Source organism: Tiliqua scincoides, chromosome 16 (assembly GCF_035046505.1).
Source record: "Tiliqua scincoides isolate rTilSci1 chromosome 16, rTilSci1.hap2, whole genome shotgun sequence".
Taxonomy (NCBI): domain Eukaryota; kingdom Metazoa; phylum Chordata; class Lepidosauria; order Squamata; family Scincidae; genus Tiliqua; species Tiliqua scincoides.
Window position 1 is genome coordinate 3,708,975 of NC_089836.1, and position 27,976 is coordinate 3,736,950.

The window sequence follows — 27,976 nt, forward strand, 5'->3', positions numbered from 1 at the left end:
CAAGTTAGCAGCCCTCCAGGATTTCTGATAGGGCTCTTTTCCATTGCTTGCTACCTGATCCTTTTGGGTTGGAGAATGACCCTGGGACCTTCTGCAAGCAAAGCACCTACTCTCATCGGCTTCTCAGTTAGAAGCACTATAGAAAAATGGGGGGGGGGGGAAATGTTTTGCGACCTCCAAGACTTTACCAAAACACAAATTCAGGAAACAAAGACAGCCCCCTAGAAAATGAAACCCACCTTCCAGCAGAGACAGCGCAGTCCACCTTCACAGGGAATACCTGTGAAAGAAAAAAGAACATGTGCCTTTGCTGCCAAAGTTACGATGGTTCATTACTTCCAAAAAAATAGTCCTTTGCTTAGCTTTTTGAGAAAGGCAGCCTATAAATTTAATAAGCAAAAGTAAACCTCCAGTGTCAATCTTCCTCGAGCAGCAGGATGAACTAGCCAATGGCAAGCCCAATATGGGGACATCAACAACAGGTTCAATAAGGTGACCAGAAATTCCTCCCCTGGCAGCCAAGCGAGTCTCCCCTACAGTTTTGCCGCTGGCTGATGGAGCTGTTGAGAATTTTCAGCACACAGACATCACACAGTGGCGCTGCTCTTGTATCACGAGGACAGCACATAGCTAGGTTAACAATAACATCAGCCCAGTATATGCCCATACTTCAGACGGGGTGACTGAGGCCAAGAGGAAGCAACTAGCCTTGGAACACTTAGTGCATTCCTAGCAGTAGCAGCAACTGTTATGCTGCAGATGCCCGATCTTGCCTGATCTTGGAAGCTAAGCAGCAGCAGGCCTGGTTAGTACTTGGATGGGAGACCGCCTGGGAATACCGGGTGCTGTAGGCTTATACCATGATCTCAGAAGCTAAGCAGGGTCAGGCCTGGTTAGTACTTGGATGGGAGACCGCCTGGGAATACCGGGTGCTGTAGGCTTATACCATGATCTCGGAAGCTAAGCAGGGTCAGGCCTGGTTAGTACTTGGATGGGAGACCGCCTGGGAATACCGGGTGCTGTAGGCTTATACCATGATCTCGGAAGCTAAGCAGGGTCAGGCCTGGTTAGTACTTGGATGGGAGACCGCCTGGGAATAGCAGGTGCTGTATGCTTATACCGTAGTCTTTCGAGACTGAAGGTTACCAACCAGTAATATGGAATACAATAGTTTTATTCATTCCCTTCTTATCTTGCTCTTCTTAAGGGAAGAGTACTTAGCCCTCATTTTTGGCCTCAACTACCTTCTCAGGTTAAATACAGACAAAAGGTAGTGACAAGAGCTGAAGACAGCTTGGAGTCACCCCATCAGCTTCACAGTCAAGCAAGGACTTTAAAGCAAATCTCCACAATTTAAGTTCAACACTCTAGCCCAGGGGTGGGCAAACCCTACCCCGCAGGCAATTTGTGGCCCTCAGGGACCCCCAATTTGGCCTTCAGGGAGCCTCCAGACTCTAGTAAGCCTATAGCCCGTTGGAGCCCATGCTGGCCTCTGAACATCTTATATCTGAACATCTTATATCTCCATGTGTTTCTGGCTTGGTCTGTATGTTTTCACTGTGAAGAGGTGCGTAGCAAACAGTTCATAGTTCTCATGTGGTTCTACATGCCTGTATTACAGTTCTCAAGTGCATTATAAATGAAAATTCATTCATACATATAAGTTCTCTCTCTAATGTATTCATTTATGTAAACTTATTCGAATCTGAAATGTAAATTACTTCTTTTTTACCCCAGCCCCACCCCCCAGTGTCACAGAGATGACGTGGCCCTCCTGCCCAAATGTTTGCCCACCCCACGCTAGCCAAAAAACCACAATGGCTCTTCCTCAGACACACTTATGCTTTTACAAGCACCTCCGTTTCAGGGCAAGGAGCACATCCACATCTAAACACAACACTTCTAAAAAAAAGCAAGAGACAAAGTTCAGCAGACGCTTGCAAGAAAGTTCTTGTGTTAAATATTTATGAAGGTTTTAACTTGGTTCCAGCACGGGTGACCTTTGGTCATTTAAGCTGAACAACAGTGGATTTTGGAATCCTAAGAGTACAGTATTTCAAGATGGCCTGTTAATTGCCTACAGCAGGGTAGAGGAAAGAAGGATAACAGTAGTGAATAGAGTCAAAACCGCAGAAAAATCCCATTTGTCCCTTGCTTAGGTTTTTAGAATACAGTATCCCAAATAGGAAGGACGACTATCATTCTCTTCTCAAAAAAATACTATTCACAATGGAGATCTGTTAAAGACAGAAGACACTGGGATCAAGTTAATCTGTTTCCACCCAGGAATCGGGGCCGTGACAGTGGAGAAGAACAAACACAGAGTTATATATGTGAACACACGAAATGGCCTTTTACCGAGTCAGACTTCTGGGCATCTATCTCAGTATTGTCAACACCGACTGGCAGCTCTCCAAGATTTCAGAGAAGGGTCTTTCCCCAACCCTACCTGGAGATGTTGTCAGATAAATGCAGGGCACTGGTCAGGTCTAGTAGACTACACTATTGCTTGCTTGAGTTGAGGGTTTGCCTAACACTTTATCCCAAATATCCCTTCAGTTGCTCATTGCAGGGAAGGCATACAAAGCTGTCTTTCAGGAAATAAGAAGCCACTGACCACGCTAAGCTCTCTTCTACACATCAGAGTGCAGCCCAGGCCACTGCAGCTCTAGGGCACACCAAAGAAAAAACATAGATGGTTATCTCCAAACCCAGTGATCAGTGGAGAGGCACCTGCCTTCAGAATGTTGCTCTGCCCTGAGCATCGTTTTCTTTTAGCCCAATAGATCAGTTGCATCTCCTGTCAAGGCATCAGACTGAGCCCTGAAACCCGACCCATGCTACTGATGGTCAACAGCCAGAGTGTGCCTGCCAGCCAGCCACTTACCGCTGAAGCAAAATTCACGGAGCTTCTGGAGTGAAATCTTGGGTTCACCAAGTATGTCCTGGAACTCCGCAATCCTAAAGGAAGGGGAAACATGACCATGCACAAAAAGGTCAGTCGCTTGACATGTGCTTCTTATTCAATAGGTCTTGGGTTTGCCTAAGGCCACCAATACGTTAATGTCAGAGGCAAGATGCCAACCCGGAAGGGACTTGCCCCCGAGAAGTTGCCTTCTACCAGTACATTTGGGCCAGCAAAGACAGCTCTCCAGGTTTCAGACAGGGATTTCTGTTCCAGGTTTCAGACAGGGATTACCCCTGCTAATTGGGTAAGAGGCACTTTTTCAAGTGGGTGCTCCTTTTTTTAGCAGGGGGAGAGTACCTGGCCCACCTCACCCCAGCACTGTCTGAACTAGTGGCTGTCTGCTGGTATTCTTTTGCATCTTTTTAGATTGTGAGCCCTTTTGGGACAGGGAGCCATTTAGTTATTTGATTTTTCTCTGTAAACCGCTTTGTGAACTTTGAGTTGAAAAGCGGTATATAAATACTGTTAATAATACTGTTAATAATAATTTCTCTCTGCTCCACCTGGAGATACATTGAACCTGGGCCTTCCGTATGCGCAGCATTCATTCTACTACTGAGTCATGTTTCTAAAATAGACACAGGGGTTTCCTCAAGCTAAAGGAACGTTTACTCCCTTACCTGGGGGCTGCACTGGTGCTGGAAAGCTGGATAGGATGGGGCCCTCAGCTACCAAGACACATTCCCCCACTCAAAGTACGGTGCAACAAAAAAACAATAAGCAATGAAAGCATCAAACACCACACAGCTGTGTAAACCAGGAATGAGACCAGCTCACCAGCCATCAAGCCTTAACAAAACAAATATGTCTTTAGCTAGAGTCAGGACAAAGGCGATGACGGAGCTGGTTTCACAACCTGGTACATGCAGTTCCGTATACCCTGTGCCACTGCAAAAAAAAAAGCTCTCATGCATTTCAACCTAATGCACCTCTGCCAATGTCATGGCACATAACTCTGAAGGGCAGGTTGCTTCATGGGCGGGGGGGGGGGGTGAAATAGGACACAATACAACTGCTATGGTCTTCAGTTGTTTACAGTTTTAAAAGGCAAAAAACGGACACCTTGAACTGCAGAAAACAAACCAAAACCACGTGTTGTGCTAGTCGGTGTTTATATAGAAGCATTCTGCCCCTGAGCTGAAGCATTCTGAATTGCAAGTCTCCAATTCGTCTCCAAGGGCAGCCCTAAATAGAGCCTTTTACAGTAATCTGAACATGATGTAACCAAATTGCCAGGATGACAAGAAAACAGAACAACTTTTTGTCTTCACGATCCAACTGGGTTAAGAGTCCTGGTTACAGAGCATATTAAAAGATTTGGGCCAAGAGCGCATCATAAGGGTTAGAGTCGGATCTGACTCCGACTGGAAGAAAGCCCAACTTCGAATGGCGCTCAGCATTCATTTTTCTTCCCCCTGTCCCAACAAGGGCATTCAAAAGCTAGCCAAGTCCATTCTTCTTACATATCAGAAGGACATGCTGCTCAGATAAAAGCCTTTATCGGAACAAAGGCAAAGCAATCACCCAGAGCCCAGAAAAATAAACAGTCACATGCACCAACAGTGTCTCAAGTTCTCATTCATGGTGGTGAACTTTCTTAAATCCAGTAAGGCATGGCAAGGGATAGGAAGTTTTACCTGAAGGATCGAGAAGAAGCTTTAGGGACTGACCAAGAACTTAACTTCTGACAACGAGAAGGAGTTCTCCTCCTGCCTTAGTTGAGAATAGCTTCAGCACTTAACAGTGCACAGTGACGCGAGTTCAGGACAGTCTGACCCTTTAGTACTTTACTAAGTTTCCTCTTGCATAGCCATATGACCCAGTTCAAGTCAGGCAACCTCGGCACAAGGTCGCCCAACACCTGAACTGGAATGTCTTGTCGTCATCCCCCTGCTTAATCCAGTGAAGCATCTTTCGCACTTCTTCGCCTGGTCCTTGTATTTAAGAAGAGAAGAATGAAGCAGTAGTAATAGCATGGGGAGCTAAAGCATGGAAAACATGTTAGCTGGTCACTCTCCTCTCCTCCATGCTTCTGCTCCATTCAACACTTCAAGGAGCAGAGGAGAGCACCCACTGCCAATCTGTCACTGAGGCAAATGTCTCCATTGGCCTCACAGAGACACCATCCCTGGTCAGGTCAAAAGCTTGTGGCTAGTCAGACTCTTAGCCTTCCTTCTGCTCTTTCCTATGAATTCATTATCACAACAGGTGGCAACGGCTACTAGCTCAGATGGTTTACAGGGAAATTCACAGTTAAGATCCATTAATAGAGTCTCTAGGATGAGAGGAAGTACACCCCACCAATTGCTCGATGCGGAGGAGGGGGGCATATCTGCAGGACAGGATATTGCAGCCTGTGTGGGGGTTTCCTGAACACATCCGGTTGATCACTCTTGGAAACGAAGCACCTTAATCGGGCCCCAAAAGGCCATTCTTATGTTCCCACCATTTAAGACAGCTAGTTTCCCTGAATACAAATAGAAAAACTGTGCAGATAAGATACAAGTAAGGTGGCTGGAGCAAGTTACTTCTGAACTCCAACCAGGCCGAGTTAATTTCACAGCTGAAAACATAGACTTAACCCATTTCTGCCCAGCCCACAAGTGTACACATCTGATCCCTGTTGCGTGTATGCAACACTGGGCAGAAATGACTTAATTTTAAAAAAGAAGATGCATTGAGATGTCAAATCCACTTGAACATCACACCTTTAGACATGGAAGAACTTTCCTCCTCGTTCCTCCCATTAACAACATGCTGCAGTTATTTGTTAGTGAGAGAAAGACCCTTTGAACAAATCCATCATGGCACTAAAGAAAAGGCTTCAGGGTTGAGCTCTGAACATGCTAACACCCCCTTAGAGCTATCTCACAGACAACTACTCCTCAGCTTAGCATTTTAACACATTTCACAGGGAAACATACCTCAGCACTCAACTGCTCAAAACAGGAGTTGGTGGAGAGATTCTTAAACCCACACTGGTCCCTTTCCTTCCTGCTGTAGATGAAGAACTCTGACAAGCTCCCAGAGATCACACAAAACACACCAATGGCAGTTTACTCCACACAGGGCATCTGAAGCCCAGGCAGGCTGTAGCCATCTCGCAAATGTTTTAAATTCATGATTTAGATATGTTACTAAAGATATGTTACATAAAGATATGTTACTTTAGATATGTTACTAAAGGTTTATAGCATATAGTTCAACAAGCTGGCAAATAAAATAGGTTTCTGTAGAACTTGGGGGGAAAAAATAGCATCCTTGAGAAAATGGAGGGAGAGCTAGCTACCCTAAGAGGCTGCTTCAACAAGCGGTAATAAAATTAGGCTACTTTCAATGTTTGAAAGGGGGGGGAATGATCATTAAACAGAAAGAGCTCCCTAAGGAAATAAGGAAGGACACACTATCAGAAGTGATATAAAATAGGGTTATTCCCACCCAATATCTTCCCAGCTATAGAAAGTTCCCAGACTGATTAAAGTCACGCACCAGTGTGGGCAGAAGGGGGTCATTTTCAGCTGGAGGTAAGGGAAAAGGACTCAGTCCAGGGGTCTGGGGGGGGGGAGAATTGGAGGGAAACTATTGCAAACAAAGTCTAGAAAAAAAAGACTGCTGTGAATGAGCTTTCATCATACTGTGGTGGAGAGCGAATAGTGGCCTGCCAGTTCGCCTCTTGTGTGGCATAGTGGGCAATCAGAAGTATAGGAGGAAGAGATGAGAAAGGGGAAAGATTCTCATTCTTGGCCTGTCCCCATTCCCACCCACCCACCCCCCAAATAAAACAAAAAGACACATGAAGCAGCAGGGGAAGGAGATGGAGCATGAAGGCACAGAAATGGCAGGACTGAAATGAGGGATGAAGTTACTTTGAGAAGCTGGAAAAGGGGGGGGAACGAGACAGGCTGAGAATGAGAATCAGAAGGAACTACACCTTTTAGCCTAGAAAAAGCACACTTGACATTAAATAAGGAGACAGAGGAAACTGAAGAAAAGATCTAGAAAGGGCGACTGCAAGAAATGAATGCGGATCCAGGGGGCCCTCGCATTTACCATGAGAACAAGCAAACTTTAAAGAAAAATATGTAAAAGCTGAGAGGAAGAAAACAGCAAGGAACCAGTTTGAAAAGGGGAAGAGCAAGAGGAAGGTACGCAAGGGAAAAACAAAACCTCTAGTGTTGGGAAAGGAGAGCAGGACCTTCCTTCCCCTACAGTAACATACTGAAAAGGGGAAAGAAGACTGAAATGGGAAGGGGGGGATAGAGGGGCCTGCCCCTGCTAACTGGGTCAGAGGCACTTTTTCACTTTTATTTAGCAGGGGGAGAGTGACTGGACCGCCTCACCCCAACAGTGTCTTGTCTAGGGGGTGTCTGCTGGTGTTTGTTTGCCATCTTTTAAGATTGTAAGCCCTGCTAGGACAATCATCCGTCATTTGATTTTACTCTGTAAACCGCTTTGTGAACTTTTTACAGAAAAGCAACAGATAAATACTATTGTTGCTATTATTATTAATAATAATAATAATAAAAGAACTTTTTGTCAAAAAATATATGCTCCTCATTTTCTAGCAGGAAGAAAAATGAAAGGGGGGGGGAGTGAATGCTTAATAATATAGACAAGCAATTTTCAACCGGTGGGCCATGAATGGTCCGCAGGTGTGCCACAGGACTTTTTTTGGGGGGGAGGTTAATATAGATTAGTAGGGCCTTTGGGGATATGAGCCCCCCACCCCACCCCACCCCACCCCACCAGCAGCATGGTGTGCATTGCTAATTGTCACCAAAACTGCTGGGGGGGCCCCTGAAAATTTTAGTGCCTTAGTGCACCAGGAGCTAAAAAAAAGGTTACAAATGCCCGATATAGACAATAAAAGCCCCTTGATGTAAACGTATGCTATATACACACCCTACACAACCATAGTAGATAAACACATATGTACAGACACACTAGATATACAAACATACGTGCCCAATTCATAGACACTACACAGAACTCACAAGCACTACACAGATGCATAGATAAGGAGGATAGGGGAGGTCTTAGTAACACCCCTGCCCCTCCAAAAAGGGGAGCCACAAGTGCTGCAGAAGCCCCCCCCAAATAACAGCAAGGGTGCCCCCTTTCCCCCATCCTACCTGCTCTGGTGGAGACTCGACATGATGATGATGATGATGATGATAAGTGAGGAGGGTGGTGGCCCCGTCGCCTCCCACAGCGGGTGTTCCTCGGTTCTCCTGCTGGACTGATCTGTGGGGAGGCCCGGAGGAGAGAGCAGGAGTGAGCAGCCCCTACTCGGGCGGAAGCTTGGCCTGCTGGAGGGGAATCAATAAATGGGAGGAGGAGGAGGAGAGGAGGTGGAGCCGCCCCTGCTGCTTGCTCGCCTCCCTGTGGCAGCAGGAGGGGGCGGCCTTGAGACAACACCCCCCCCCCTGCAAGCCCCAGGCTAGGATGCTTTCTGAGGATGCAAGCCCCAGGCCAGGCTCTATTGCAATCCAGATGCAGCAGGCACTGGGCCAGGGGCTTCTTGCTACTGTAGCAAGTGAAATTGAAACACACTGACAACTTGCAGGGCAACCCTGTGCATCTAGTGAGAGCCAGGGTGGTGTAGTGGTTTGGGAGGCGGACTTAGACCTGGAAGATCCAGGTTCAAATCCCCCCATAGCCACAAAGCTTCCTGGGTGACCTTGGGCCAGTCAGTCACTTTCTCTCAGCCTCACCTACCTCACAGGGTTGTTGTGAGGACAAAAGGAGGGGAGCAAGCTGCGTACACTGCCCTGAGCTCTGAAAGGGTGGTAGAAAAATGTGAAAAATAAATAAATAAATAGTGGGAGTGGAAGAGGGGCAGAAGAAAGGGACCCAAACCATGACACAGAGCCCAATCTTATGCCTTGCTACTCAGAAGTAAGTCCCATTATTAAGTCCCCCTAGGTAAGTGTGGCTAGGATTGCAGCCACAGGGCCCAATCCTATCCAACTGTCAAGCACTGGTGCAACCTCAATGCAGCCCTGAGGTACTTTGAGGAGGCCTCTGTGACTGCCTCCCCAACACCGGAAGCAGTGCATACCCCATTAGCATTGCAGCACCGGCACTGGAAAACTGGGCCCTGTGGCATACAAAATTATGCAGGGGGTGGATAGAGGGATGCCCTTGACCTGCTCACACAGCACCAGAACCAGGGGACGTCCACTCAGATTGGGAGAGTTAGGAGAGACCAAAGAAAAAATGTCTTGTCCCAGGGTGTCACTGGCCTGTGGAACTCCTTGCCACAGGATGTGGTGATGGCATCTGGCCCGGAAGCCTTGGAAAGGGGATTGGAGAGATTGATGGAGGAAAAGTCCATCGCAGGTTATCCATTGCATGGGTGACCTCCTGTTTTTAGAAGGCTGCCTCAGGTGCAAGGGGTGGCAAGAGGAGGCGGCAGGCCCCTCGTGGGCTCCCTGAGGCGTCTGGCGGGCCACTGGGAGATGCAGGAGGCTGGGCTAGAAGGCTCCTGAAGCTGGAGGCTGTACCTCCTGAACCCCCAGTGTCACCCTCAGGGCTGCCTGCTTTGGTGCCTGCAGAGGGGCCTGGAAGCCCCCCATGACCATGGAGGGAAGGGGGAGAGGGGCTGCAGCACCTGGGGTGGGGGGGAGAATGCCCAGTGGTAGACTGCCCCTGGAGCTGGAGGCTCTACCTTCTGCCCCCCCCAGTGCCACCCTCAGGGCTACCTGTGCCTTCAGAGGGGCCTGGGAGCCCCCCCATGACCATGGAGGGAAGAGGGAGAGGGGCTGCAGCACCTGGGGTGGGGGGGAGAATGCCCAGTGGTAGACTGCCCCTGGAGCTGGAGGCTCTACCTTCTGACCCCCCCCCAGTGCCACCCTCAGGGCTACCTGTGCCTTCAGAGGGGCCTGGGAGCCCCCCCATGACCATGGAGGGAAGAGGGAGAGGGGCTGCAGCACCTGGGGTGGGGGGGAGAATGCCCAGTGGTAGACTGCCCCTGGAGGTGGAGGCTCTACCTCCTGGCCCCCCAGCGTCAGGGCTGCCTGTGCCTGCAGGGGGGGCCTGGGCTGCTCCCCCCGCCTCTCCTCCAGCCCCAGCAGCGCCCGGAACCCTCTGCACGGGCTCTGTTTCCCGGGGAAGGAAAGGGAGGGGAGGGGAGGGAGCACCGCACAGGTTCCTCTGGACCTGCTGGGGGGGGGCAGGCGGCCGGTGCCGGAAGTGACGTCAGGATTTGTTGACAACGGCCGCCGAGGCCGCTGCCAGGGGCGGGGAGCGGACCCCGGTGGAGACTAGACTCTCCTCCCTCCCTCCCCAGCGCCGGAAGCGGAAGCGGCGGCAGGCCCGGCAGCCTCTCACCTGGGGAGCCGGCGGGCAGGTGAGTGATGGACGGGGGGTGGGCTGGGCCGGGGGAGGAGGGGATGGCTCTGGGCCACGCCCCCCGGGACCCACCTGGCTGCAGGGGCTGACACCCTCCACCCTGGGATCCACCCACACGCTGGATCCTCCTGCTTGCAGGGGCTGGGAAGGGGGAGGCCTCCCATCCTGGGCCCCACCTGGCTGCAGGGGTGAGGGTGACACCCTCCACACTGGATCCACACAGCTCCCCTGGGATCCACACACCCCGGGATCCACCTGGTTGCAGGGGCTGAGAAGGGGGACACCCTCCATCCTGGATCCACCAGGGATCCACCACACACACCCTGGATGCAGGGCCCAGAAGGCTGACACCTTTCAGCCAGGGATCCACCTGGTTGCAAGGGAAGGATGACACCTTCCAGCCAGGGATCCACACCCCCTGGATCCACCTGGTTGCAAGGAAAGGATGACACCTTCCAGCAAGGGATCCACACCCCCTGGATCCACCTGGTTGCAAGGGAAGGATGACACCTTTCAGCCAGGGATCCACACCCCTGGATCCACCTGGTTGCAAGGGAAGGATGACACCTTTCAGCCAGGGATCCACACCCCCTGGATCCACCTGGTTGCAAGGGAAGGCTGACACCTTCCAGCCAGGGATCCACACCCCCTGGATCCACCTGGTTGCAAGGGAAGGCTGACACCTTCCAGCAAGGGATCCACACCCCCTGGATCCACCTGGTTGCAAGGGAAGGATGACACCTTCCAGCCAGGGATCCACACCCCTGGATCCACCTGGTTGCAAGGGAAGGATGACACCTTTCAGCCAGGGATCCACACCCCCTGGATCCACCTGGTTGCAAGGGAAGGCTGACACCTTCCAGCCAGGGATCCACACCCCCTGGATCCACCTGGTTGCAAGGGAAGGCTGACACCTTCCAGCAAGGGATCCACACCCCCTGGATCCACCTGGTTGCAAGGGAAGGATGACACCTTCCAGCCAGGGATCCACACCCCCTGGATCCACCTGGTTGCAAGGAAAGGATGACACCTTCCAGCCAGGGATCCACACCCCCTGGATCCACCTGGTTGCAAGGAAAGGATGACACCTTCCAGCAAGGGATCCACACCCCCTGGATCCACCTGGTTGCAAGGGAAGGATGACACCTTTCAGCCAGGGATCCACACCCCTGGATCCACCTGGTTGCAAGGGAAGGATGACACCTTTCAGCCAGGGATCCACACCCCCTGGATCCACCTGGTTGCAAGGGAAGGCTGACACCTTCCAGCCAGGGATCCACACCCCCTGGATCCACCTGGTTGCAAGGGAAGGCTGACACCTTCCAGCAAGGGATCCACACCCCCTGGATCCACCTGGTTGCAAGGGAAGGATGACACCTTCCAGCCAGGGATCCACACCCCTGGATCCACCTGGTTGCAAGGGAAGGATGACACCTTTCAGCCAGGGATCCACACCCCCTGGATCCACCTGGTTGCAAGGGAAGGCTGACACCTTCCAGCCAGGGATCCACACCCCCTGGATCCACCTGGTTGCAAGGGAAGGCTGACACCTTCCAGCAAGGGATCCACACCCCCTGGATCCACCTGGTTGCAAGGGAAGGATGACACCTTCCAGCCAGGGACCACACCCCCTGGATCCACCTGGTTGCAAGGGAAGGCTGACACCTTCCAGCCAGGGATCCACACCCCCTGGATCCACCTGGTTGCAAGGGAAGGATGACACCTTCCAGCAAGGGATCCACCTGGTTGCAAGGGAAGGATGACACTTTCCAGCCAGGGATCCATGCACCCTGGGATCCACCCAGTTGCAGGGGCTGAGAAGGGGAACACCTTCTATGCTGGGATTCACACCCCCTGGATCCACCTGGTTGTAAGGACTGGGAAGGATGACTCCCTCCATCCTGACACACAGACACAGAATCCACCTGGTTGCAGGGGCTGAGGATGACACCCTCCATCCTGGGATACACACCCCCGGGATCCAAGGACTGGGCAGCTTCCATCCTGGGTTCCACCTGCGATCAACGCACCCCCTGTATCCAGCTGGTTACAGGGGCTGAGATGGATGGCGTCTTCCAACCTGGGATCCACACCCACCCCAGATCCACCTGGTTGCAGGAGCTGAGGAGGTTGACACCTTCCATCCTGGGATCCATCTCCTGCAAAAGGATGGAGGGGGGGAGGTCCTCTATTGAGGACTGCACATTGTGGGAAGGAGAAGGGGAAAAAATCAGATCAAAAATCTCCACCTGGAGATCCACCTGTTGAGATTTTGCTGGCACTAGAGAGCCACCCCTGGGATCCATTCATTGCAATGGTGCACTGTCCTGATCTAGATTCCAGCGTTTAAGGGAAGGGAGGGCAGGCTTTGCTGTTGAAGGATTGCAGCTGGGGCTTTTTGCATGCAGGGTCTGCTTCTGCCTGCAGCGCCCTGGAGGACCCAAGTAAAGGTGTCTGATACAGGGGCAGGTGGTCAGTCGTTGCAGCCCTGTCTTGTCTGCACCTGACAGGCAGCGGCTTTCAGGTGATGCTCTTTGGGCAGTCCTACCTGGAGACGGCAGGGATTGAACCTGGCGTGCACTTGTGTCCGATTGCTGAGCTGTGGCCCTTTTCCCAAGCTGCAGGTGGCAGGCGCTGTGTGAACATGAGTCAGAACGTTAGTCAGTCTGACTCAGTATTATTGTCCGCATGGACTGGTAGCAACTCTCCAGGATTTCGGTCAAGGCTCTTTCTCAACCTCAGCTGGAGAGGTAGCGGGGGATTGAACTTGGCTCTGCCTCTCATCTATATAGACCTAGCCCTAGAAGGACAGTGCCATATGAGGATATGGGTCAGACCCTCGGTCATCTAGCTGAGAATTGCCTTCACCGACTGGCAGCAGTTTCTGACCAGGCAGTTTCCAAAACCTGAGCTGGACAACCTCCTCACTTGGAATTATAAAAAGTATTTTAACATTTTTTTTAAAAAAAATTCTTTGAAATGCAACTGCTGCATGAGAGCATGTGAGAACATCCCATTTTAAATGGTGTATATCAGCTCCGATGCCTCTGGATACGAGCCCTGGCTTTCTTCCCTTATTCCTGCTCTTTTTCACCACTGGTAAAAATATCTGCACGTGCTTTTGAGTACAGGGTACTGGACAATGCTATTTTATCATAACCTTTAGACTAGATGGGGAACTGCCAGCCCAGAAGGAGGTGCTGCTTGCCCAGTGGCACAGGATTAAGTGGGGCACCCTATAACATGGTATAGGAGCCACCATCAAGTACCCACTGGGAATGGAGCAAACCAAAATGTCCAGGAGGATGTTAGCACCAGGGACAGCAGTTTCCTGTGCTCAGACAGCTTTTTGCAATAAATTACTTCTACATAGTTAGGTGCCTTGGTCGACCTCAATGGTTCTCAAACTTCTTGGCATTGGGACCCACTTTTTAGAATCGGTCGGGACCCACCTGAAGTGACGGCATTAACCTGGAAGTGATGTCATGGCTGGAAGTGGCGCCATCAATTCATGCTTCAAACCTAAACCGCCATCAGCCAAAGGTCCCATCACACAGGGCCTTGTGCTGTTGTTTTGTTGTTGGCAACCTTCAGTCTCGAAAGACTCTGGTATCGCGCTCTGAATGGTGGTTCTGGCACAGCGTCTAGTGTGGCTGAAAAGGCCAATTCGGGAATGACAATCTCTTCCACACCGGGAGCAAGTGCTGTCTGTCCCTGGTCTGTCTCCCTGGCTATGGGCCTTCCTTCTTTGCCTCTTAGCCTCAGACTGTTGGCCAAGTGTCTCTTCAAACTGGGAAAGGCCAAGCTGCACAGCCTGCCTCCAAGCGGGCCGCTCAGGATTTCCCACTTGTTGAGGTCCATCCCTAAGGCCTTCAGATCCCTCTTGCAGATGTCCTTGTATCGCAGCTGTGGTCTACCTGTAGGGCACTTTCCTTGCACGAGTTCTCCATAGAGGAGATCCTTTGGGATCCGGCCATCGCCCATTCTCACGACATGACCGAGCTAACGCAGGCGTCTCTGTTTCAGCAGTACATAAATGCTAGGGATGTTATTTTGTATAGCTTGGAATTCAAACATTCCAGCTCCGAAGTCAAAGCAGACTTGGATCCTTCTCCAACCACACCACCTTCCTCCCCTCTCCAGAGTGTCCACCTATTCAGGGCAAAGCACCAGGTCTCTCTCCCACTGCGAGCCTGCCCTGCCCAGCAGCTCTGTACCCTGTATTTTCAGTTCTGTATTTTCACAGGTGGCTGACCTAGGTGCTACGGGACCCACCTGAAATTGGCTTGCGACCCACCTGGTGCGTCCCCATCCACAGTTTGAGAAAGGCTGTATTATCAACATTGGCAGCCTCTGACTGGCAGCAACTTCCCAGAGATCCCTCCCTAGATCTCCTAGGAGATCTCCTGGAGATGCTGCCAGGGATTGAACCTGGGATCTTCTGTGTGTAATGATTATGCTCTGCTACTGAGTTTTTAGTGGCCTATAACACTATCACATGGTAAAGTAAATTAAATTGGTGCCTAGTTTGCTCCGAAGGTACTATAGCCTTATGGAAATTTGTGTGGGCACCAACTGGAAGGACAAAGCAGTTTTTTTCTTTTGGAGTCCTGTCCAGGCTGTGATCCATATGCTTCATAGCCATGACCTGCTTGAAAATTGGTTTTTGTGGTCTCTCCCGTTCCCTTCTTGGCCAAAGCTGCAGCGTCAGCAGCGGTGATGATCTCTAAGAGTGCAACTCTGTGGCCACACCTAGGAAGATTATGCAGCCTGTAAAGGAGGCACTGTGAATTTGGCCCAATCTCAAGCCCCAGGTTGGCTGGAGAATAGAAAAAAGATTGAGTCAGACAGTTGAGGCGGGTTTTGCACAGTTTTCCTTGAGAAGAGGCAGCCGTTCCGGGCATGGAGTCTCTGGGCAACTAATAGCTCTGAAGTCTTTCATTGATTTGTCAGCTAGGGCTGCAGTCCTATACTGTACATGCTTTCCTGGGTGTAATCTCCATCAAACATAATGGGGATTACATCTTAGAAGATGTACATAGGATTGTGTTGTAGGGCTGAGATCCTGTGTAGACTTACCTGGGAGTAAACCCTATTAACCACAATGGGGCTGACTTCCAAGTAAATATGTAAAGGTTCAAGAGGCATATCACTCAGGTAGACTCCTGCTAGCTGGGCGAAGAGGTACCTTTTAAAAGTGGTGGCTCTTTTCTGTTTAGCAAGGGGGAAGCAATTGTTCCTCTTCCCCCCAGCAGGGTATCTTTTCCTGTGGCCCTTTGTTGGGGTCTCCTAGCATTTCCTTTTAGACTGTGAGTGGGGATGACCCAGAGGGAAGCATCTTCTGACTGTTTTGGCTGTGTAAACTCCTTTTTGAACTTTTTTTGTTGTCAGAAAAGTAGTGCCATGTAGTGTGCAAATATACTAAACCAGGGGTCTCCAAACCCCGGCCCGGGGGCCAGATGCGGCCCGCGGCAAGCCTGTATCCGGCCCACGAGCAGCCTCTTGCCCCTTGAAAGCCCCTGGCCCACTTTGCCAAACATGGCTGGAATTATGCTCTGGTTGCATCTGGAGGGTGTGCTAAGGGCCAGAGAGGTTGAATGAATGAGCCCATTCATTCATTTATTCACACATCTAAGTTCCACCTCTAATTTATTTATATAAAGTTTACATTTAAATTTTTTTTCTGGCCCTCAAAACCGTGCCAGACATTTGATGCGGCCCTTTGGCCAAAAAGTTTGGAAACCCCTGTTCTAATAACGATTAAGAACCTCATCCGTCAACTAAAAAGCCATCCCTGATTGATCTGGAAAGCACTGACATAAGGGGTTAGGATTTCACCCTAACATGCATACATTAACTGACAATCCATAGTGATGTGCCATAGGGATACCAGACAGGAGACAATAAAGGCTGATGGGGGAGAATCAAGTACCTCTTAAGGACAAGATCCAACACATTCTATTGTTAAGATATAGCTTTCTAGTTGGAAGATCACTCTATCCACAGGTACAGGTTGGCTCATTAATAGGTAAAACAGTCTGAGGAAAACTGAAGTCTGAGTTTTCCAAGAAAACAAACAGCCAACCAGTAGCCGAGGGTGACCTTCTTCCATTTGACAATAACCTGTGAAGAGTAATGTATTTAACATTCCTTAGCCTTTACGAACAAAAACATACTTTCTGCCCCCTTTTCTTTTGTAAATATTTCCTTCAGTGCCTCTAATGGTTGTACTGCACCAGCTGTCAGGTGCATTAACTGACAAAGATTTGTTCAGTTGTTTTTGAGCAACCAATTATCTCCCTTTCTTCCTATAGCTATCCTGATATTACTGGAAGTCACGCCAGGAATCTCCATAGAACAAGAGAGAAAATCCTGACGGCAAAAGAAGCACCCATTTGCCACGCGTTCCCCCTCTCCCTTCCTCCCCATTCTCCCTGACCACCCTCACAAGATGGCCACCGACAGCCCAGAGTCGCTGATGACGCTATGTACAGATTATTGTCTTCACAACCTGGAGGGCACCCTCTGCTACCTGCTGGACAACGAGGCGCTCCATCTCCACCCGGAGATCTTCCTGCCGAGTGAGATCTGTGACCAACTTGTCAATGAGTAAGTTAGCGTCGCGGGCCGTGAAATGCTTGTGAAAGCTGTTGGGCTTTGGGTCAGCCCTCCGGTGTACTCACACAATGTATAGGAGCTGCCTGTGGGACATGTGGGCCAATGTGGATTGACAGTGCAGTACGAACATCATAAGAGCCCAGCTGCATCTCAGGCATGAGATCCATCTGGTCTGGCATAATAACTTGCCCTGAAGGCCTGTAAAGCAAGCCTACAGGCAGAGAATGAAGGCTGTAGTCAACCTGTCATTATTGACACACACACACACCCAGCAACTGGTATTGAGAGGTAGGCTGCCTGAGCACATGGAGTTACCATTCTGCTGTCTTAACTAATACCCACTGATAGACCTTTCCTCTTTCATGAATGTGTCTGCTCCTTTTTAAAAACACCACCTCTGGCAGTGGTCATCACATCATGTGTTAATAAATAAGGGATATGGTTATTTTGACTTACTCATTTAGAGGTCTTCATTGTCCTAGTACAGGCAAATAACAGCATGTCCTTATAGCGCTGGGATTGGGCCTTCTCCTGATTTGAGGCTTGCCTCTGCGATGAACTCATCTGATAGCCTTAGGCAAGAAAGTCTTCCCCATCTGCAAGTTGGCCTCAGTCTTCCCCATCTGCAAAATAAGGATCATTAAAACTCACTCAGTTTATGGGTTTGTTGTAAGCACTGCAGCAGATAACACAGGCGAAGCATTTTGTACACCCAGAAAGTGTGTTCACAAATGCTCTGTATTATTTTAATTTTATATCATCAATGCTGTGAGGTAGTGCAGGATGAAAAAGGAGGCCCAGCACCTCGAAAGTCCACTCTGGGATTGTCATGGTTGAGCAGGAGTCCCAACCCAAGTCTCCCGGGTCCATACTCGAGCCTCTGTCGGTGTTCCATTCATGAGGGCCACTAAGATTCTGTCAGCAACTTCTGTCTCTTGCACAGTTACATGGAGCTGGTGAACACGAACGCCATCGATCATAATGAGAGCTTCTTCAACCTCTTCTCTGACCCACGGAGCACCAGGTTGGCCCGGATCCACTTGCAGGAGATTATAGTGCAGGATCAGGACTTGGAAGCCATTCGGAAGCAGGTAGTGTTGCACCAATCTCCCCCGTAAACATCACCAGCGACAGCGTGTGTATCAGGCCAAAAGCCAGCCTAGTCCAGCATCCTCTTTCTCTTAGTGGCTCACCAGCTACCTTTGGGTAGTTCACAAGCAGGGCAGGAAGGCCAGGAAAAAACAGGAATATATTTACAAGATACTGACTTTGATAAGTTATTTTTAGAAGTTGAGAGAAAATATATTAAAAAGATGTATAAGTTTTTATTAGACGTAAATATGGAAGATGAAATAGTAAAAGACACAATGATACAATGGACAAAAAATATTGGACATACTATACCTTTGGAAAGTTGGGAGCAAATATAGAAAAATAATATTAGATTAACTAAAGCAGTTTCGTTTAAAGAAAATATTTACAAGATGGCATTATAGGTGGCATTTTTCACCTGATAAACTAGGTAAAACATATACAGGATTGTCTAACAAATGCTGGAAATGTAAAGAAGATGTAAGAAAATGTAAAGATGGGCACATTTTACCATATGTGGTAGACCTGCTCTAAAGTAAAAATGTATTGGGAAAATGTACATACTGTGTTACAGAAAATGTTAAAATGTTTGTCCCCTTTGTTCCAGAATTAATTCTCCTAAATATTATACCAGATAGTTATAGTAGAAATATCAGACATGTTCTGATTCACATCCACACTGCAGCAAGACTTTTATTTGCACAGATGTGGAAAAATATCGAGGCGCCAAATATGAACGTGTTGATAGAAAAAAATGTATGAAATAGTTGAAATGGATATTTTGTCAGAAAGAGTACATGATGGTGGTAAATGAGATAGAATTAAGAATATATGGGAAGCTTTTTACAATTGGTTAGAAATAGAATAAATAGAGCAAAATAATTCAGAAGATGTGTCAGATCTGTAGTTGTTTAAAAGACAAAAAAAAACAACACCAAAACTGTACTCTAGTGGTGACCTAATGTATCTTTCCTTTGTATTCCCCTGACCTACGTATGTACCTTTGTACCTATCCCCATATCTGAATAAAAATAAAAAAAAAAGCAGGGCAGGAAGGCTGTCTTGTGCTCTTACTCCCCACTAAATGGCATTCAGAGGTTGGCAGCCTCTGAACATGGAGTTCCAATTTAGCCGTCTGCTAGAGCAGCGATTTTCAACTTTTTTCATCTCACGGCACACTGACAAGGCACTAAAATTGTCAAAGCACACCATCAGGTTTTTGACAGTCGACAAGGCACACCGTGCTACCAGTAAGGGAGCTCACTTCCCCATTGACCCTACTAATAAATAATCTTCCCCCAAATTCCTGAGGCACACCTCTGAACCTCTCGCGGCACACCAGAGTGCCACGGTGCAGTGGTTGAAAATGGCTCTGCTAGAGAGCAAGCCCCAGTGATCCCAGGGGGACAGACTTAGAATTGCTAGTTTTTACCCAAAATGACCCCATTTCTCCCACTTTTTGCCTTTTTCTCCAGCAGATGGGCAGCAGAGGTCAGTCTCGGGGTACATGAGATCCACCATAAGGCTCTGCCCTTTTATGGCAGGCGACATCCTGCTATTTTTTATATAGCGCCATCAGTGTCCATGCCACTATACATACAGCATAGAGGAGGGGCGTACAGTCTAGAAGCCAATGAGAAACAACAGAGGGAGGAAAGGGGATGGAGATGGAGCAAACCAGGGGGAACATATGTTATTGTTTTGATTACAGTTACTTAGTACAGTCACAGTAGGGCATAGGGACTAATGTGTAATGCTGAAGGGAAAAGGTGGATTTTCTGAAGGGACATGAAGGTGGTAAGTGAAAGGGCATCTAGCAAGGCAGTTTCAGGCAGAAGGGTGGAATCCTTCTGAGTCCGTGTGATTTTTTTTTTTAAGGGTTGGCATCCTTCCTGTATTGTAAGGGTTGGCAATCTTGTGATACCACCAGTTCCTGCATCAGCCATCTCAGGTTTTTAGAGCCACCCAACCTGGCAGCCCTAGACTTACCAACAAGTCTTGAACTGTGCCATCAATCAATCAATCGAGTAGTAGTTTTTGAGATTTCTGTTTGCGATAGTCCTTGTTCCGATTCCCTCTTTCTCACTGTCTTAGGACCTTGTCGAGCTCTTCCTGACAAACTGTGACAGGCTGACGGCGAAGAGCCTGCAGACCTTGGTCAGCTTCAGCCCCACCCTTGTCTCCCTCAGCCTCTTTGGCTGCACCAACATTTTCTATGAGGAGGAGAACCCGGGAGGCTGCGAGGACGATTTTAACCCCACCCGCCAGGTCTTGGTGAAGGACTTCACCTTTGAAGGCTTCAATCGCCTGCGCTTCCTTAACCTGGGAAAAATGACCGAAGGGATGAACGTGGAGAACCTGCTCCGGCCACTGGCCTCCCTCACGGCCCTCGACCTCTCCGGAATCCAGCTCATTGACATAGTTTTTCTGACGCAATGGAAGGACAGCTTGGCGTCTTTAGTGCTTTACAACATGGACCTCTGCGAGGAGCACATCCAAGTGATAGCAAAGCTCCACAAGCTCAGGTCAGCCTTGCGCCATCACAGCGGTCTTGTTACCAGCAAGTGTTTTGCTTTTGTGAGTCTTTGCGCAATGGAGTGTAGGCCGTGGGACTCACTGCCTCGAGATATTTTTAAAATGCACCATCTGGAGGCGAAGAAAAGTGGCATTAAAACATATCACTGCCAAAACAGGAAGATCAAAAGCACCTTGTCATAAACAACCATGGTGTGTGTGTGTGGGGGGGGGGGGGAATACAGGACTATAATCAGTCATTATTATTAAAAATATTTACATGAACTTTTTAACAAAACAGTTCACCAAGCAACCCTGTCTCACATTTACAGAAGGCCCTTCTTATCCATGAGCTGAGTACCCATGGATTTGAGTAACTACAGATGCCAAGTGGTTGGTGGGCCTCTGAGTCACTTCTGGGAGGCCTTCTGAGGAGGCCTGGAGGCATGCAATCTCTAGAGGGCCAAGGAGACAAGTCTTGCACCAGTGGTCTCACTGTCGTTCCCTGTGGTGGGAAAAGAGACGGGAAATGAAAAGCAAAGTGGACATGTATAGAGCCTGCATTCATGCATCGGACCAAACTGGGGTTGCCCATTTTTATGTCTGAATCTGCGTTAGGTCACAAACCAGGGTTTGTGCTGACCTAGGTCATCAAACCAAGGTTTGGCTGGCAAACCGTAGTTTGAGCTAACTGTGGCTTGCCATTCCACCTTTTCACCATTGTTAGTCCTGTTGCCTGAGGCAGCTGTCTCAGTCAATCTAACAGATGAGCCAAACCTGGCAGCATGGTCGTGTGGGAGAGGGCAGTTCTTCTTCCCAAGTGCGCATGTAAAAGCATCTGCAGCGCGTCCGGCTTCCAGGCTCCCACTTGAAATCATTTGGACGATTGGTAGGTAGTGATAAGCTCTTCTCCCCTTGGTCTGCTTTCAGGCACTTGGATATCTCCCGGGACCACTTGTCAAGTTATTACAAATTCAAGTTGACCCGCAAGGTGCTGAACCTCTTTGTGGAGAAACTGGTGAACCTTACCTCCCTGGACATCTCAGGCCATACCATGCTGGAGAACTTCGCTGTCCCTAGCATGGATGAGAAAGTGGGCAAGATGAGGTAAGGCCAGAAGAAGTCCAGTTTGATGGCTCCTGAGCTTCTTCCGTGTCCTCTGACCTTTTTGGAAAGGCAGAGCTGCTGAGTGCTAAGGTTTCATGCTTATTTGAATGTATGAAGTTGCCTGCCGAGTCTGTCCCCGGTCCATATAACTAAGGACTGTCTACTATGTCTGGCAGCAGCATGGTTTCAGATAGGGTCTGTCTCAGCCCTCCCTGGAGATGTTTTCAGGGACTGAACATGGGAGTTTCTAGGTGCACAGCATGAATTGTACCACTGAACCAGGGTCCCATCTCCATTTAATGCCAGCAGTGTGCTACGTATGTTCTTTATAGATCTTACTTGAATACACTTATTTGGGATTGGCCATCGTCCACTGACATACCCGTATACATGGTTCAGTCGTATGTCCCTCTGTATCTGTGAGGGTTCTGTTCCCCCCCCCAAAATGATTCGGAAACTGCAAGGTTCCTGGAATTGAACCCCCATGGATAACACGGGCCCACCTATATATTTCAGTTACAACAGATAGTTAAATGCCGGCACTGTCATGCAGAATGTAACTTTTTCTTTAATTTTTCACGATCCATTTGTAAAAACATCGTCGACGGCTCTGGGGACAAGGGACCTAGACGTACGGATTATCGCATCCGGGCCGTCTGTGCAGCGCCTCTTCCTAAACTGGAAGAGGGCACGTGGGGGCGCACGGTCGCTTTTAGAGATCACAAATAAATAAATCGCATGTGTTCTTTTCAGCACCAATCCGGAAAAGAGCAGCATCACCCCCTTCCGGAACCTGAAGCGGCCACTCCAGTTCCTGGGTCTCTTTGAGACCTCCCTTTGTCGCCTCTTGCATATCCCGGCCTACAAGGTAAACCAGCCGCAGCTGATGAAGCAGTTGATGTAGCAGTTGATGTACATACAGTACAGCCTACATGGCCATTTTGCTGTGTGGCTAGTCAGGGGTTTGAACCTGACTTTTCCCCTCATCTGCAGCAAAGGTTCAGTCCTCCACACCACCCTTCTTACAGCGCAATCCTATGCTGTAGGTTTCCAGTGGAGTAGAAACCCTATGTTTACTCAGAAGGAAGTCCCATTGTGTTACATGGGGCTTACTTCCAGGAAAGCACGCAAGGGATTGCAGCCTTAGTAGCCTCCTTCCCCACTTCTAAATGTTCTTAATATGTGACGCCAGGTGACTGGGAGTAAGAACGAAGATCAGGTCCTCAATGCCATTGAAGTATACACAGAGCACCGGCCTGAAATCACATCTCGAGCCCTTAACATCCTCTTTGAAATTGCCCGCACTGAGCACTGCAACCAACTGCTGAGAGCCCTGAAGGTGAGTCTGGGGTTCACATCCAGCCCCTCTCCATTTAAGCAGCAGTTAGCGGGCAGAGCTGGCCATGACCTCCTGACGTCGCGCACAAATGCTGTCCCCCACTTACGCAGCAGCGCATCTAGGGCTGGCTGGTCCGTGACGCCAGCAGCCAGCCGATTGGTGAAGGGAGGGCAATCCGTCTCTGTCTGCCAACCTGCCTCCCTTGCTGCTGTTGCTTCCGCTCCCCAAATTGGGGACAGAGAGAAAGAGGAAATATAAAAGGGGGGAAGAGTGCTGAGCTGGGACATCATTGGGTAAGGTGAGGCAGCATTTGACAGGCCACCTCGGGTGGTCTTGGGCCGGCCCTGCCCACATCCTCCATCTGAACTTGACAAGGGAGAGTGGAAGGAAGCCAAAGCGGAAGCGACCTAGAGATTTGCGTCAACGAACATTTGCCCCGTTTCCACAGCTGGTGATTGCTGCTCTGAGGTATCACAAATACGACAAGAACATCCAGGTGACGGGGAGCGCGGTCCTCTTCTACCTCACCCAGGTGGAGTATCGGACGCAGCAGAATATCAAGCTGCGGCGGCAGGTCATCCAGGTTGTCCTGAATGGCATGGAGCCTTTCCAGGAGGTGATAGTAAGTGTGTTGCCCAGTCATGCCTCACTCGGGGCACTGGACCCGGACACTCACGGTGCCTTTCCTGATAGCATCCCAGTTCTCAGTTGCATGTAGGACCCAAAACACTCCCCCCCCCCTGCCAGCAGCAGGCTGCCTTAGGGGAGATTTGCAAGGGTGGAGCAAAATCAACCAACCTTGCTTGCTGTTCCTCTGGGCGGCCGCCATTTTGTTTTCCCCAGACACCCAGCAAATTATGCTACCCGATGACACAGCGTTGCTCTGATGGGGATTTCTGGGGGAAGGCGCCTTCCCCCCCCCAGCTGTTAGAACAGCGCGGTCCAACTTTTCCTACGAAGGGGGCTACAATCCCCTGGCACCACCCCCACTCCTGAGCGCGCAGGCATGAAAATAATTGGCAGTGATGTGGTGACGTCACCACCAATGACTTCTGGGTTCTGAGCCACCAAAGGAGGCAGTGGCAGGAGAAGCAGGCGGAGGAGAAGGCAGAGGGCACGGCAGGGCTTTTTGAGCTCCCAGCCACGCTGTTCCGGTCTCCTCTAAAGGAGCAGGCCGAACGGCTCGGCAGGGAGAAGGTGTTGAGCTGCGGCAGGGCTGACTGAAGAGGCCTTTCAGGCCGCGCGTCGGGCCGTTCTGTGTTAGAATGAGCACTGAGGTTAACGAGGCAGTTGACGGCACTTTCTGAGAGGGGCTGGGGGCAGTAGGCCAGGCAACGCGAGCCTTTGCTTTCTCCCGCCAGGTGCAGCGGAACTGTTGCCTTACGCTGTGCAACTTCAGCATCCCTGAAGAGCTGGAGTTCCAGTACCGCCGGGTCAACGAGCTCCTTCTCAACATCCTCAACCCAACCCGGCAGGAGGAGTCCATCCATCGCATCGCCGTGCACCTCTGCAACGCCCTCGTCTGCCAGGTGGACAACGACCACAAAGAAGCCGTGGGCAAAATGGGGTTTGTCATGGTTGGTATGGTCTCCGTGATGGCCGCTTTGACGCTAACCTCCGCTTCCCCTCACGTTTCCTCGGTGTGGTTTTCCCCTGTCTTAGGCCCCCCCGTGATTTCTTTGCGAGTTCATCATCAGCGCTAGGGATCATTTTAAAAAAAGGGATTGAGAATAAAATGGCCAATATTATAACGCCGTTGTGCAAAGCGACGGTCAGGCCACTTCTGGGGTATTGCGTCCAGTTCTGGTCGCCACACGTCAGAAAGGACATAGTGGAACTGGAAAAGATGCAGAAGAGAGTGACCAAAATGATTACTGGGCCAGGGCACCTCCGTTATGAGGAAAGGCTACAGCCTTTGGGTCTCAAAGAGGGAAGAGACTTTAGGTCTCTTCCTACAGTCTAGGACAAGGGTGCCCAAACCCCGGACCGGGGGCCACTTGCGGCCCTCAGGGACTCACAATCTGGCCCACAGGGAGCCCCCAGTCTCCAATGAGCATCTGGCCCTCCGGAGACTTGCTAGAGCCCATGCTGGCCTGACGCAACTTCTCTCAGTGTGAAGATGACTGTTTGACCTCTTGCATGAGCTGTTGGACAAGGGTTCCCTCCACTGCTTGCTGTTTCACGTCTGTGATGCAGCAGTGGCAGTGAAGGAAAGGCTAGCCTTGCCTTGTGCAAGGACTTTTATAGGCCTTGAGCTATTGCAAGACCCTTCATTCATTCATACAAGTTCCATCTCTAACATATTCATTTATGTAAATTTATTCAAATTGGAAATGTAAATTAATTCGGCCCATGACACAGTGTCAGAGAGATGATGTGGCCCTCCTGCTAAAAAGTTTGGACACCCCTGGTCTAGGAAGAAGGCATCTGAGGGGGTACATGATTGAGATGTATAAAATTGTGTAAGGGATGGAGAGAGGGATGTTCATTTTCCTCTCACACAGCACCAGAACTAGGGGACATGTGCCAAAATTGAGTGTTGGGAGAGTTAGGACAGAGAAAAAAATATTGCTTTACTCAGCGTGTGGTTGGTCTGTGGAACTCCTTGCCACAGGATGTGGTGACGGCTTCTGGCCTAGGTGCCTTTAAAAGGGAACTGGACAGATTTCTGGAGGAAAAGTTCCTCACAGATTACAAGCCATGATGGGTATGTGTAACCTCCCGGTTTTAGGAGTAGAATGCTAAGTGCAAGGGAGGGCACCAGGATGCAGGTCTCTTGTTGCCTTGTGTGCTCCCTGGGGCATCTGGTGGGCCGCTGTGAGATCCAGGAAGCTTCACTAGATGGACCGTTGGCCTGCTTCAGCAGGGCTGTTCTTATATGTTCTAGTGCTGTTGTAACATGATCATTCCCTTATTAAAACAATAAGCAATCCTGTAAAATCTTAAGTATAAACTGTTTATTTCTGCATGAGCTCTCCTGGTCTGAAGTAAAGTTTACCTCTGGTGAACTGTAGTCCACATGCGGAAATAAAATTGGCTAATTTTTAAGGAGCTAAGAGACTTTTGGTGGTTTTGCTGTTACACAGCACCCCTCTGGAACTTGTTAGAATGCAATCTCAAGACATTATTGGTTAACCCCTGTGTGTCTGGGCCCTCTCAGAAAGTTGGCAACCTTCAGTCTCGAAAGACTCTGGTATTGCGCTCTGAATGGTGGTTCTGGCACAGCGTCTAGTGTGGCTGGAAAGGCCAATCCGGGAGTGACCATCCCTTCCATACTGGGAGCAAGTGCAGTCTGTCCCTGGTCTGTCTCCCTGGCTGTGGGCCTTCCTTCTTTGCCTCTTTGCCTCAGACTGTTGGCCAAGTGTCTCTTCAAACTGGGAAAGGCCATGCTGCACCCTGCCTCCAAGCGGGCCACTCAGAGGCCAGGGACGAACACACCATTTGGCCTCCCAAGAACTTGTAATTTATTTGTGTTTTAAGTTTCTAGTCCTCTTGGCTGTCACTGCTTCCGTGGCTTGTCCCCTTGGCTGCCTCTCCCTGCCTTTTATATCCTTTCGCCATTCCCATCTCTAGCAATCCCCGTCGAGCTTTGTTTTCCCTTCTTCGGTTCGTAAACTCACGGGGCTTGCCCTTGCTTGTTTTCTGCCAACAGACAATGCTGAAGCTGATTCAGAAGAAGCTGGTGGAGAAAACGGTACGGTCCTGCCGAAGGGTTTGAAGCCTAGTTTAGATGAAGGGCTTGAGTACCTGCAGCATGGCTGGAGAGCAGGAACTGAACTGGCTCTGATCCAGAGGCTGGTAGTAAGCTCAGGTCCATATATATTTTAGGCTGAGTCAAGCCTTGTGGCCAAACAGACAGAAGTGGTCCAGTTTCGGCCAGTGTTGTTTTCACATGGTTGGCTCGTGGGATCCTGGCAGCCCATTAGGAGGGCAAGCCTGCTGCCCATTATGGCATCATCCTGGTGATGAAAGTGCCATTGCCGCCGCAGTGCTTTAACCGGCCTGCTCCTCTTTAGACTTCTTGGCCCGCTCTATTTGAAACTGCAGAGAGAGTGGGGAAAGGCCACTCTAGGCCTCCAGGCTCCTATCTCTGCTTCCATTCCTTCCCCACCTTCTCTGTCTTTTCAAATGGCACAGAGCTGGAAGGGTGTTGGTGACAGAAGGAGGTGGTGGTGATGGTGGTAAGTGGAGTGATTGGGGTGACCTGGGAGCTAGTGGAAGAGCAAGGGTGATCCAGGGGCATGTCTCCACCACCGGTCTGTGTTTTCTTCCACCTGCAGAGCTTGTCCAGTCCCTCAAAGAGTTCTGTGTGTGGGTTTTCATACACGTCACACTCCCGTTTTCTTGCTTCTTCCCTGGTAGTGCGATCAGGTGATGGAGTTTTCCTGGAGCGCCTTGTGGAACATCACGGACGAGACCCCCGACAATTGTGAAATGTTCCTCAACTACAGTGGCATGAAACTGTTCCTGGAGTGTTTGAAGGTGTGCGAAGGTTTAAATTCTCTTCCTGTGAAACATCTTGTTAAGACGTTGCCGCTCCCCTATTTTATGTCTATATTACTGCCGGGGTTTTGTGTTCTTAATTTTATGTAAGCCGCCTTGGGCATCCACACAAGTGGAAGCAAAGGCTGGGCAGAGATATATGAAAGAAATAATAAATATACTACAGCTGTAACAGGGATGATTCAGCCAAAGTGAAGAATTGTTAGTGTCCTTTAGTTTAGTGCAGCGGTGTCCAAACATTTTGGCAGGAGGGCCACATCATCTCTCTGACACTGTGTCGGGAGCTGGGGATAAAAAGAATTAATTTACATTTAAAATTTGAATAAATTTACATTTGAGATGGAACTTATATGAATGAATGAAGGTCTTGCAGTAGCTCAAGGCCTATAAAAGGCCTTGCACAAAGCAAGGCCGGCCTTTCCTTCTCTGCCACTGCTGCATCACAGATGTGAAACAGCAAGTACTGGAGAGAGCCCTTGTCC

At 49.7% G+C, this 27,976-nt stretch overlaps 2 protein-coding genes across 4 annotated transcripts in view; one reads left to right on the top strand and one right to left on the bottom strand.

Annotated features, from left to right (window-relative positions):
• The window catches only part of TBC1D13 (TBC1 domain family member 13), a 34,312-nt gene extending 16,758 nt beyond the window's left edge, over positions 1-17,554 (bottom strand). For 2 of the 3 annotated variants that reach the window (XM_066610515.1, XM_066610513.1), the window contains exons 1-3: positions 8,101-8,269; positions 2,888-2,961; positions 240-280 (exon numbers count right to left, since the gene is read on the bottom strand). In XM_066610515.1, the coding sequence (XP_066466612.1) occupies positions 240-280; positions 2,888-2,961; positions 8,101-8,123 (138 nt within the window). In that variant the 5' untranslated portion in view covers positions 8,124-8,269. Of the gene's footprint in view, positions 1-239; positions 281-2,887; positions 2,962-8,100; positions 8,270-12,869; positions 12,956-17,395 lie in introns of those variants that run through there. The other variant, XM_066610514.1, reaches the window with a different exon arrangement.
• Positions 10,192-27,976, top strand: part of ZER1 (zyg-11 related cell cycle regulator) — a 28,959-nt gene continuing 11,174 nt past the window's right edge. The window contains exons 1-11 of the mRNA XM_066610504.1: positions 10,192-10,319; positions 16,636-16,930; positions 17,883-18,030; positions 20,126-20,556; positions 21,476-21,652; positions 22,406-22,520; positions 22,845-22,991; positions 23,440-23,613; positions 24,353-24,568; positions 26,644-26,685; positions 27,354-27,473. Coding sequence (XP_066466601.1) covers positions 16,773-16,930; positions 17,883-18,030; positions 20,126-20,556; positions 21,476-21,652; positions 22,406-22,520; positions 22,845-22,991; positions 23,440-23,613; positions 24,353-24,568; positions 26,644-26,685; positions 27,354-27,473 — 1,728 coding nt within the window. The 5' untranslated portion in view covers positions 10,192-10,319; positions 16,636-16,772. The remainder of the gene's footprint in view (positions 10,320-16,635; positions 16,931-17,882; positions 18,031-20,125; positions 20,557-21,475; positions 21,653-22,405; positions 22,521-22,844; positions 22,992-23,439; positions 23,614-24,352; positions 24,569-26,643; positions 26,686-27,353; positions 27,474-27,976) is intronic.